General features: G+C 42.8%; 1 protein-coding gene across 5 annotated transcripts in view; it reads right to left on the reverse strand.

Moving 5' to 3' along the window:
• Positions 1-371: 371 nt before the first annotated feature.
• Positions 372-13,177, reverse strand: part of KIF26B (kinesin family member 26B) — a 412,305-nt gene continuing 399,499 nt past the window's right edge. For 2 of the 5 annotated variants that reach the window (XM_077344354.1, XM_077344338.1), the window contains exons 13-15: positions 12,541-12,740; positions 10,746-10,896; positions 372-7,520 (exon numbers count right to left, since the gene is read on the reverse strand). In XM_077344354.1, coding sequence (XP_077200469.1) covers positions 7,351-7,520; positions 10,746-10,896; positions 12,541-12,740 — 521 coding nt within the window. In that variant the 3' untranslated portion in view covers positions 372-7,350. The remainder of the gene's footprint in view (positions 7,521-10,745; positions 10,897-12,540; positions 12,741-13,177) is intronic. The other 3 variants (XM_077344362.1, XM_077344372.1, XM_077344346.1) reach the window with 2 other exon arrangements.

Here is a 13,177-nt window from a genome sequence, read left to right on the forward strand (position 1 = left end):
AAATGAGAACAAGATGCAATTTAATAAAGATAAGTGTAAAGTTCTGCATCTGGGTCAGAAAAATGAAAAGCATGCCTACTGGATGGGGGATACACTTCTAGGTAGCACTGTGTGTGAACGAGACCTTGGGGTACTTGTGGATTGTAAACTAAACATGAGCAGGCAGTGTGATGCAGCGGTAAAAAGGCAAATGCCATTTTGGGCTGTATCAACAGAGGCATCACATCAAAATCACAAGATGTCATAGTCCCATTGTATACGGCACTGGTCAGACCACACCTGGAGTACTGTGTGCAGTTCTGGAGGCCTCACTTCAAGAAGGACGTAGATAAAATTGAAAGGGTACAGAGGAGAGCGACGAAGATGATCTGGGGCCAAGGGACCAAGCCCTATGAAGATAGGTTGAGGGACTTGGGAATGTTCAGCCTGGAGAAAAGGAGGTTGAGAGGGGACATGATAGGCCTCTTTAAGTATTTGAAAGGTTGTCACTTGGAGGAGGGCAGGATGCTGTTTCTGCTGGCTGCAGAGGAAAGGACACGCAGTAATGGGTTTAAACTTCAAGTACAACGATATAGGCTAGATATCAGGAAAAAGTTTTTCTCAGTCAGAGTCGTTCAGCAGTGGAATAGGCTGCCTAAGGAGGTGGTGAGTGCCCCCTCACTGGAAGTCTTCAAGCAAAGGTTGGATACACACTTTACTTGGATGCTTTAGGATGCTTAGGGCTAATCCTGCGTTGAGCAGGGGGTTGGACTAGATGGCCTGTATGGCCCCTTCCAACTCTATGATTCTATGATTCTATGATTCTATGATTCTATTTTCCCCATTTTCTCTAAAATAGCTGGTTGGCAGTTTGTCAGCAGTTTCTTAAGAGGCTGTGTATGTGTATCTTCAGCAGTTTTACACAAGTAGGGGAGCTGTATTTGCTGGACTTCTCATGTAGCCAAGGCCAGATTTTGTGTGCCCAGAAACCTGTTCTACATTGGAGTGTTTATGCTTTAGCAAGAATGGCTGAACAGAGTCAGCAGCATGGGGTAGCATCCAGCTAGGAGGCTACCAAGGAAGTTCAGGACAGGCTGCCACACAAAAGCAGGCTTGGCTGGCCACCTCTGTGCGCTTCTTGCCTTAAAACTCTTCTGGGGCCACTTTAAATCAGTTTCAATTTGATGGCGAATTCAATTTGATGGCAAAGTTTTTCCTTTCCTCTTTAGGACAACAAGAACACCAACCTCATGGCAAAAATGGCAATTTGAACCACTACCACCACAATCTTAGTCTAGCCCTCTCAATCAGTCAGGATATTATGCACAAAAGCCACAGAAATGAAATATACCAATTACAATCAATCAACCATACTGATTACAATCAATTTCCCCCCAAATACAGACATAGCACCCAAAATATTCAGCATGTCTTGATAAAAATGAGGTAGGGAGTGTCAGAGACCAATGAAATCACTTCATTAGACATCAGTTGGCTTTCTGTAAAGTCACTATATGTATTTAATGAAACTAAGGCTGCAGAGTTAATTTAATGAGAATGGCGATCTAAGTAAACATAGACTGGTTGGCACCAGTCTGCACATGATGCTGCTTAACAATTGTGAATGTTTGGTTTATTTTACATTATGAAAAAAACTGAGGTTTAGTAGTCCTTTGGCAGTGCGAAGAAGTTGCTAGATTTTTAATCAAGCAGGTGTGAAGACAAATGGAAGTTAGCAATATTTTTATCTCAAAAGTATATATTTCAATCTGGATATTGCTATCTGGGTGCTAGCAGACTTCTGTGCATATATCCTTAGCTAACTGATTAATCTTTTATGCAAACAGGTGCTATAGATACATTTGCCTCCCAATTGAGCTATTGGAGCAGCATGTGACCAGCCCAGATGGGGGGGGGGGAATGGGCCAAGTTGGGATGACACTCATCACTGTTCACTTGTGAAAGTGAGGCCAGATTAATGTCCCCTGATCCCCTATTTCTCCCAAACCACTGACTTCACCTTTTTTTTAATGGGTTTGTATGGATTTTTTAAAAGGTAGCCATATAATATTATTATATACACTAGGGGCAAAACCCGTTGTCTCCAAGAATACAACGGGCGCTAGAGCTACTTTGGACAGGGTTGTGGTAGAGAAGAAACATTTAAGGCTTCCCACACAGGTTGTTGTTGAATTGAAAGACTTGAGGCCTACTGCACAGGGTTGCTGTGCAGATGAAACAGGAGACAAAAGAGCCAGCTTCCTCTGCAGAATAACGCTGTGCAGTGGCCTCAAATCTGCAGAGAGTTGCAAAGAAGAAAGACACATGGCTTGGCGGTGTCTAACCCCCGGCCAGAGCAGTATTTTAAGTGAGAAGGGGCTTTTATGTGGCCTCCCTGTCAGCCAACTGTTTGGCAGAAGGGGAAAGCCCCCCCCCCTCAAAAGGAAGGCCCTCAGTCTCCCCTGCGTTGCTCTTGGAAAGGCCTCCCTCCCCTCAGTCAGGGCCTGTCAGAGGCTCCTTCGCACCAGGCCTGAAGGGAGGGGGGAGGGGGGAGCCCTCTGCAGCCCCCTGCCAGCTCTGTCAGGGTTCTGAGGCAATTTACAGTTGGACATAGCAGTTAGGACAGCCTTCGGGCGAAAAGGGCTGGCGCAGCCTCTGTTCTCATCCCCCTTGGCAGCCCTGCTGACCTCCTCTCTTTGCGGTGGTCAGGAGCAGACTGGCAGCCATTTCTCCAGATTGCCCCTGGCTGGATGGAATTTTGGTCTGTCCTGGTGAGGGGCCAACTGGAAGGCACTTTGCGCGCCTCCCCATTGGCTGCTTGGCCCTGGATGGACTCTCGGAGGGCCCAATCAGGAGCCGCGAAGCGGCTCCTGATTGGGCCCTCTGAGTTTTTATCCTGGACAGGGCCCGCCCTAACTCCTCCCCAGGTGGCCTTACTCTTTTATTGAATAGGACCCTGTCCTATTTAAAGATGATGCTCTTTGGTTTATAATTATACTTTTCGTTTGGCTATTCTTATATGCAAAAAAACCTGTATCAAGATATTTTAAGAATGTTTTATGTATTCACTGCAATTTGTTATGGTTTACCCTCACCAAACAGATTACCGTATTTGCCGGTGTATAAGACGACTAGGCGTATAAGACGACCCTTCAACATTTCCACGCAAAATATAGAGTTCGTTATATACTCGACGTATAAGACTACCCCCCCCCTCCGCACACCTTCCACACACCAAATAAAACATAAAAGAGCATCAGAAAGGGGGGGGGGAGAGAGAGAAAGAGAGAGGCATAAAAAAAAAGAAAAGAAAGCAAGAAAGGCGAGAGGAGAGGGGTAACTCTCTCTCTTTCTCTCTCTCTCTCTCTCTCTTGCAAGTTGAGGCTGCTACAGCTTCTTCTGCTTATTTAACTGCAAACAAATAGGGAGCGAGCAAGTGAGCGGAGGGCAGAGCAAGAAATAGCGTTCCCTGCACGCCAAGCTTTCAGGCCCCAGTACCAGGCTGGCAGCGTTTGCTCCCTTCCTGAATGGGGGCGGCTTCAAAACACCAGGAACCGTGAAAGAGTAAGGGAGGGGGAGCAGAGGCTGGCACCTCCCCCCCAGCATCCTCCTCCTTCTCCACTCCTTCGCCACTTGCTCTCCCGGCCGGCCCTTCGGGAGCTCTCTCTCCCCCTCCCGCTTCAGAGTCTTATGTGGGAGGGAGGGCCCATCGCTGCCGTGGCGAGGTGGGGCGTGCACGCAGGCATAAGTCTGGCAGGCCCAGCAAGTTTCGAGCTGGGAGGAGTTCACAAGACAGCAGAAGAGTTGGTGTGCCCAGTCGGGGGGGGGCGCTGCCTCTGCCGCCACCTCCCTTAATTCTGGTCACCTTACACTGTGGGCACCGGGTGAGCATCGGGAGGCCACTATGGGCAGCTATATCTATCCCAACTGAAGCGCGTTCGGCATATAGGACGACCCCCCCACTTGGAGGCATGTTTTTCAGAGGAAAAAAGTCGTCTTATACGCCGGCAAATACGGTAATATTTTAGCTTTGCCAAATCAGTGAAACAGCACATACTTTGTACACTGAAGGTCCTAGATTCAATCCTTAACATCTCCAGTGAAAAGATCTCAGAAAGAAGGCTGCTGTAAGTCAAAACAGCTAATATACTACTAAATGGACCTGTGTTCTGATTCCGTATACAACTACTTTCTTTGTTCATATGCCATTTTCATCAGTTTCAGAGAATCACTGATATTACCAGGTAATCTTACATAATTTTTTATGTCTTTCATCATGTCTTTTATGTGAACTATAAAATAAGAGAGCAAGGTTCAATACAAAACGTATGTGTGAAAATGCCTTAGATGTGTATTCAGCTTGTCATTAAACTCGGCATTCGTATTCAGGGTCCCAAGAAGACTCTTTAAGGGAAAAGGAAAAATGATGAGTGAGCAGCCCTCTCATAATTAAGGTATTGCAAAGTATCAGAAGATGATTAAAAATGTGGAGGCTTTGCAGTCCAAAATATTAATTTATACAAGAAAGCAGCAGCATTGGTTTGGGTAACAAGGAAGCAATGCTAGATTAGAGACAATGGACACTAAAGTAGATATCCCATAGATATCTATGGGTTAAAGAATTGCTGAGAACGATCCAGAAGCAAAATGATAAACATATCATAAACAACTTGCTAAGGATATGGTTTAAGTGCTGAGAAATATTGTCAATCACTTTCACCACTGGCCTCTTTAATTAGTGATTATTATGATTGCAGTTCTAGAAAGAAAATAGACAATTTAATTTATGAGAGTATGATGGACAAGCAAGGGAAAAAGAATGGCAAACTATTAAGAAAGAAGGAAAGAACATACCCAGGTTAATTTATCAGAAATTATCTCAAAACTGAAAGAACAACTAAAGAACCAAGGTGGTCAAATGAGAGAAAAAACTGCTTACGAAAACTGGTGAAACAAAACATCTATTAGGCAAAATATATAAATTGTTATAGCAATATAATTCTGAAACAGAACAAGTTAAAGACTGTATGATAACATGGGCTCAAAACCTTGGAGAGAATACAGGTGTGGACCAATGGAACAATGGAAGGCATTGTGGGTCAATGAGCTGAACTTTACAGAATGTCAAATGTTAAAAGAAAATTGGTATAAAATGTTTTTAGATAGTATATTGATCCTAAATATATAGCAAGATTTACTAAGAGTAATAATGGGAAACGTTGAAAGTGTCAAGGTGTTATATTGGTGGACTTGTCAAAATGCTAGGAAATATTAAGATTCATGATGAGGTGCAAAATATATTGAAAGTTAAATTTGCACTGGATCCAAAAGGTATGTTAATAAAAATGGTACCAAATAATATTAAAATATATTATAAGCTTGTAAAATACATGGTAATAGCTGCTAGAATCCTTTACACATAAAGATGGAAAAAAGAATCCTTACCAGATAATACGGACTGGTTAAATTAACGGATGGGATCTGGAACAATGGCAAAACTCATATATTTGATGCATAATAAATCAACATCAGAATGGAGTCCACTATTAGAATATATTGACTGATAAAAATTGAAAAGTAAAGAAATAATCGATTCTTAGAGTGTATACACAAGCTTTGGGGGAAATATAAACTCTGAAAAAATATACCATGTGGTATATGACACTAGGGTGATGTAAAAGAACTACATATATATTGTTAATATAAGCTTTATGCTTACTTTTTTCTTTTTGAAGGAGAGCTGCGGTTTTGTACCCAGCTTTTTCCCACCTGAAGTAGCTTATAATTGCCTTTCCCTTCCTCTCCCCATAACAGACACCCTGTGAGGTAAGTGGGGCTAAAAGAGCTCTGAGAGAACTGTGACTGGTCCAAGATCATCTAGCTGGCTACATGTGGAGGAGTGGGGAATCAAATCTGGTTCTCCAGATTAGAGGTCACTGCTTTTAACCACTACACCACGCTGGCTGTCTTTTTCACTTCTCAAATAATCAAATCATGTGTGATGTGCAGTATTTTTTTACTTTTCTGAATAAAAAATTTCTATTATAAAATATTTTCCTCAAAGACGGAGGGGGGCGGGTTTGGCGGCTCATATACTCTGTCTTACATACACTCTAGGGCCACTTGTTTTCCTTCATCCTAAATGTTTTTCATACTATAATGATATGCCCTGCAGCGTCAGGTTTGAGGGGGAAGGTCAAAAGGCCAGGAAAAGTGGAACTGCTAACTTGCATCTTGAATAAGCTAAAAAACTGGACCTGATAGACATTTGTCTTATTCAGGAAAACAATTATTCTGTTTGCAGTCAAATTAGTGGGTACATTTCACCACTACAGGGACCTCTGAAAAGAAGGTGTATACCAGTCAACAATGTGATTTTCATCATAGGGACGTAATTCATAATTCAGACATCCTTTAGGGCTAGGCCGAAGGCCTAACCAGAAATAAGTGCTGAGTCTACATGAAAAATCAACAAAAAGAGCTTTACTGTCTTCCCCTGAACATTAGAGAAACATGTTCTAAATATAACTCTGTTAATGACAAAAGGAAAGAAAAACATGCAGACACTAATTCTCCTAGTCTATTGTATTCCAAGGAAGATTGCCATTATTTTGCCAGAAAATCTACATTTATGTTCTTTAGTAACAAAAGCAGTGGACCTCTCCTCCTCCACTACTGTAAAATGTTATAGGGTCAGTCTGGAAGATTTAATATCCTCTTTGAGTGGCCTTACTCTGGTAACAATAAAAGACAGCTAACATTTATTTATATGCTGCATCAGTTAGGAAATATCTCTACAAACACAAGTTACTTAGAAACAGCAAGTCAGAAATAGGATAAAACACCAAGAGAAAAAACAGGCTGTAAATACATTTCCAAAAATGTGTTTGATCTTCTGTCTTTTTCTTGACTAGCACCATCTGTACACAAGAAAGTATGAACATAAATGTTTGGATAATAAAGATTTGCAAGGCACTTAAGACAGTCTTTCTGTGTATTTTTACTATAATGGTGCTTTGAGCAATGGTCCTACATCTGCTCTTCTTTCTTCTCCGCTATTGCTGGGAGGGAAAAGTCACTTCTGCCAGCAGGTCCTATTTACAAACATATCCTTAAAGATTTCTCAAAGTGCTCTTTCAGGCTAGGAGAATCCACATCCTTATTTCTTAGTGTCGTTGCTTCTTTCAGCTTCACCTGTTCGGTTCATGCACCACTCTTCGGCATAGCTGAGGAGGGAAAATATCTCTTCTCTCACACATGCAGTCAAAACATGACACCAACCTTCATCCTCATTCTGTGTCTTTGGGATGCTTTTCAGAAGGGAGCTAGGGGAGTGTCAGTAGTTTGGAACATTCTTGAGGTTCATTTTTTTCACCGACGCCTGGAAGTGATGTCAAAGCAGGTGATCATCATGAGGTGGGCCTTGCAGTAGTTGACACGATTCTCTAGTCGCTCTGTCACACACTCAAGAGCCTCTAAGTACTCCATGGAATCCAAGTCAAATACTTGTTCAAGGTCAACTGTGAGAAAGGAAACAAAAGCTGAGGAGGAGGGAGAACGGACTTGAAGGCCCGGATTTGAACACCACTCCCTCCCCATTTGGACACCACTCCCTCCCCAACGAGAACATTTTAGCCTGCCAGCGGAGACTTATGGATCCTATTATATTCCTGAATACTCTGTGGGGCCCAATACTTCCCGGTAACTTGCAGGTGGAGCTTGTGGAGTACTGGCATTCCTGCTTGCCTGCCACGATTGACAAGATCACTCCCAGATGCTCTCTCTGCCCTTGCCTCAAACTAGCTCCATGATATACCACGGAGCTACAGGAGAGGAAGAGGGAAGTGAGACAGTTCGAGCGAGTGTGGAGGAAGACTTGTGACGAAGCTGCAAGAACATCCTTTTGCACACTTATGAAGGCTTATGAGATGGCAGTGAAAGTGGTGAAAAGGGAGTTTTTCACCACGGAAATCACATCCACGAGTTCTTGCCCAGCACAATTGTTTAGGTTAGTTTGGTCTCTTACTGCCCTCGAGGAAGGGTGCCAAAATGTTAGTAAATTGGATTTGAGCTGTGAGGCAATAGCCAGCTTTTTCATGGATAAAGTCTTGTAGCTCTGCTGGGATCTACCTGCCATGCCTGAGACAGAAAGAGAACCTGAGGCTCTGTGGCCATTCTGGGGGATAACATTTGATGTCTTCAGTCTTTAACCGAAGTGGACAAGCTGCTAGGAGCAGTGAGGGCGACTACCTGGGCCCCACATATCTGCAGAACCGCCTACTTCCTTATGCCCCGTGTAGAGTACTTCACTCGGTGAGTGTGAACTTGTTGGTGATTTCTGGCTCATGGGAAGTACTCCTGGCCTTGACCTGAACCATGGACTTTTCAGTCCTAGCCCCAGCCTGGTGGAATGAGCTCCTGGGAGAGCTGCGGGTGCTGCTCTTCTGCCAGGCCTTTGGGTGAGGCCAGGGCAGTTAAGAACTGGGGCTTCTCCTGAATGGGCTAGAACAACTGTCCAGCGATCCCTGGCCCCAAGGAAGTCTGCTCGTTCTCAATAGCCCTGAGCCTCAGGGGAGGGCGGTACATAAATACAATACAATAAATAATAAACTAGGCAGTTTTCATGTTAGCAGTTTTCATATTCCTATTTATTTACGGAAGCTCTTGTACAAATGGAAGTTTCTTACGTATCACTGAGCAAACACTCCAGGAATGAGCAGAAAACACCATTATAAGGACCATTATAAGGACAGGGTGCTTTTAACTCCAATGTATCGTCTCATCACTTGATAACTTCACTATCAATTATTTGTAGGTGAACGCTAGAGCTCACTTCATCAAATATATGTAGACCTGTGTATGCACATGAAAACTTATTCCCAGAGTAAAACTTGGTTGGTCTTAAAGGTGAGACTGGACTAAAACGTTATTCCTCTCCTTCAGACCAACATGGCTATCCACTTGAATCTAGATACATGAAGCATTTATTTCATTTGGCAGACACAAGAACATAGAAGAAAGGATTGTAAACAATGGGGGAGGGAAGGATCACTAAACTGAATGGGTAGCAGAAAGTCTGCAACATTTCTAAAATGTAGATAACAACAGCCCATTCAAAACAGCCGTGGTCACCATGATACGACTGGCATTCTAGCTACACTGCATTAACTTTAAAGCTGTAGCGAGAAAGAAATTTAGAACTTGATTTAAGTCCAAATTCAGCATAATAAAACTGGACAATAATTTCAGTTTGCAATTTCACTGGAACTCCCACTGAAGTCCTTTTGTCAAGGCATGATGTGTTTGATGTCAGCTGCAGAGTGTCATGGGAAATCCAAAATGTTCTCTCACTAATTTCTGAATGTTGACACTTTGATACTGGATTTGTATTATTGATTCCCTTGCATGGAAACTGATTGGTTTTCCCTCAGTAAACAGCAGAAGGGCTTTAATAGTAGGGAATGGTTTTTATGACAGGAGAGGATAAGCAAGTGACTGAGTTTCTGGTGACACAGCTGGCATTGGCTCGTGCATTTCTAGGTATGGAGTTGGCATCTGGTTATGATGCAGAGCCTAGTCTCTGAGTATACATTTTAAGTAAGCCTTTTTAAATTGAGGGACTGACTATAAATGAGTATAGGGTTATTACACAAAGCCTGTATAATTGTTCAAGACAGATCATTAATATTTTGCGGTGCCTTCATTTCTGGGCATGTGTAATGTCATAGGAAATGCCAGTCCATCCTTGCCAATCTGAACTGGTTTACAGACTAAAACAGCTACTGTTCAGAAAATTATTGAGGAGTCCTTTTTCTCTTGGTAGTGGAGTTCCATTAGTGGAGGATAACCAGAAAGACAGTATGAACACAGTGGTTGGTCTTATAATGCACACTTGGAATCTGTGCAGAAATGTCACATTCTAACAGGACTTTGACGAGCCTAAGGTCACCTAACATTGCATGTGGGGGTGTGGGGAATCAAACCCAGATCTCCAGATTAGAATCTGCCCCTCTTAACCATTACACCAAGCTGGCCTTGATAATGGCCCTGAGGCCAGGGGGTGAGACTGAGGTTGATTAGTGAGGGGCAGGAGGGAGGCAGCCTGAACGTGGCTGAATGAGGAATAGTCAGTCAGTGGCAAAACAATTTCTCATGGTAGGCTTTAACCATCTGTAGCAATGGTTTCCTCCACTAAGTGTGGAATATTTGTGAGCCTGTGTCATTTAAATATTCTTTTCCTAGAAATATCTTCATAGCTTAAATGTGGAATTCTTTAAATCTGTTATGACAACTATAAGAACTTTAGCCTTTTCTTTCCGTGTAAGAAATCAAAATTAAACTCTTATGTGAGCCTTTTCAACTGAGGGTCAAATTTGCCTTGAAGTCTTATTTCATAGCAGAAAAGCAGATTTATAATATAATTCATATGTCTAGGCAATCTGAGGGCAAAAGGGGGAAAATCTCATTTTCAGGAGCTTTGGAGTGAGACGCATATGTGCTAATCTAGCGATGGCAATATTCCCCACTACAGTGCTAAACAATTCTCAGGTTCAGGTCTTGAGCAAATAGGTCCACTTGTTTTTACTGTCAGAGTTGAATAGGAATTAGGTGTGAACAGTTCTAGAAACATAACCCATTTAAATTTGCCTCTTGGTCAAATGTCAATACAATCTTTGCTTACATGCACAGTGGCTCATAGCTTAGCTGAGGCATAGTAAATGTCTGTGTGTCAAACAAATAACCCAGTATATGCAGTAAAGCCTTACATTCACTGAGCCATTTATTAGGATCCAACATCAGGTACTGTTTGGTCACTTCCAGCTCCCTCATTAACCACTCATACTTGGCCTTGACCTCTGCGATTCTCTGCTGCCGGTGTTCTAGTATTTTCAGCTTAGCATTGAAGCAAATCACCTCCTGCCAAATAAGATGGATGAAAGAAAGTTATCAAGGAGGGGAAAAGAATGTTTGAGGCCAGATTAGATTTCTCTCAAACACATGAACTTCCAAGTAGTAATAACAATGACAGAAACTCAATACATGGGGAAATAATCAAGCATGTAAACCTTCAGCACTGAAGAGATTGTTGAGTAATTGTGTGGTGGGTGGCCCTCATTACACACAATAAAGTGCCCAGGATGCGTATGAGATTCCTGGGCCAGTGTCCTCTGTAACAGTCACTCATGGGTTGCAGGCTTTCCTCATTACCCATGTGCATGATGCCTGATTTGGACAATGGGTTTTCCTGACCTAAAATGGACTAGGGAAGACAAATTTTTCTGTTTGGGGAACCCCACGAGTCTGCACATGAGCTGCTAATTTCCCCCCATCTCTAATCTGTAGGTAGAGAGTATCAGCCCCTGGTCATCTTGGATAACTCTGGGCCCTTTTCAGTCTGGTTGCAGACCAGGCTATTGGATGAGGATGGCTCTGCTGGCTTTAGCTGATGACCTCAAGTTAACACAGTTGCAAAAAAGACTTTCTTCCAACTCAGCTCAGCTTGAAAAATCTCCCCTTACCTTGATGCAACTGATCTGACCACCTGGATTCATGCCGTAGTGACACTAAGACTAGATTACTGTAATGCACTGTACATTGGTCTCCCCTCAAAATCAGTTCAGAAACTTCAGCTGGGACAGAGTGCCTCAGCTTGGCTATTTTTGGGAGCTAGATGGAACATGCATCTTATTTCCGTTCTGCAGTCACTCCATTGGCTGCCCATCAGTTACCAGGCTCAATTTAAAGTCTGGGCTATCACACAAACAGCCCTTTAGGGCCTTGGACACTTTCCCTTCACGCACAATTACAATCGTTTTGCTAATCTGAACAAGGTCTTCTGTAGGTGCAAACGTGCAATAGGTGCAAATCAACAACTCTCCACACACTGCTGTGGTCTGCACCTTATGTTTGAAGAGATCATGAAGGCTCCGACTCTCCTGGTGTTCCCAAAATTATGCACTGTTCTAAATCATTTACTTGGATAAATTATTAGGGACTGTGATCTATGTTGCTGGGTACAGCTTACTGAAACTAATTTTTGCATCATTTAATGTGTAATATTATTCACAGAATCATAGAGTTGGAAGGGGCCATACAGGCCACCTAGTCCAACCCCCTGCTCAATGCAGGATCAGCCCATACCTGTGCTTCACTTCATTTCTGTTTTTTAGATCACTGGTTAGTTCTGTTTCATTGCTTACTGAATGTCCTATCCTGTTGACTGAGAAAGGCGGACTATATATAAATGAAAATCAAAGCACTGTATTGCTGCTACATGCTGAGTACAGCAACAAAGGAGAAACTGAATGGTGAGTTAGGATATACTATGGGTTACAGGGCTGTCAAAAAGCCTCCCGTCATTATATCTTCTTATATCTCTCTGCAAGGGAAAAGCTTGATCTCATTATGGCATGGCATGACTTTTAAAAATTATTTTTAGCACAGCTAAAAACCCTTTCCCTTAGCTCTAGGAGAAGAGCTGAATGGAAACACAAACAAATGAGCCAAATACAGTAAGGCAAATGTGACATTTTCACCCATAGGGGGAATGGGGATTCTCACACTGCTGTCTCCCATGCGCCGCCGCTGGAGTCGCTCCACATCATCAATCTCATAGACTTTGATCTCAAAGGGCTCTCCCATCCCCCTCTGGGCACTTCTCAACGGTCCATCTACCCAGCGTACTGCTGGGCTGGCAGGTTTCCTTACTGGGGATGCTGCGTCAAGCGATAAAGCTGGGATGAGTCTCCGTCTCTGAGAACCTAAACAAGCATTAATGAAAAGTCTATATGATCAAGGAGCAAACTGCTCACTCTATCTGCAAAGAAGAACATACAATATGCAAGACAGTACATGGAAGCAAAAGCAGCAATTTAGGATAAATAACAAAGGCGCTGTGATATTATAATCCTTCAAACTCGTACCATTGTGTGTTCTTATACTTGTCCTTTGGAAAGCTCTGAGCCTTCAAAATGGTAGATTCACGTACTAAAATTGTAGTGATCAACAGAGAGTGAAACCATCATGAGTGACCATCACGGGGTAACTGTTCATTCATACAGTGCCCCAGTCACAACCCCCCTCCCCCCAAGACTTAGGTTTATTGCATTCTGGAATTTATTTGATATGCAGGGCAAGCCAGAACATATTTATGTTTTGTGATTGGCTACAGTGTATTAATGCTCACCATTGTTAAAAG

Source organism: Paroedura picta, chromosome 1 (assembly GCF_049243985.1).
Source record: "Paroedura picta isolate Pp20150507F chromosome 1, Ppicta_v3.0, whole genome shotgun sequence".
Lineage (NCBI taxonomy): Eukaryota > Metazoa > Chordata > Lepidosauria > Squamata > Gekkonidae > Paroedura > Paroedura picta.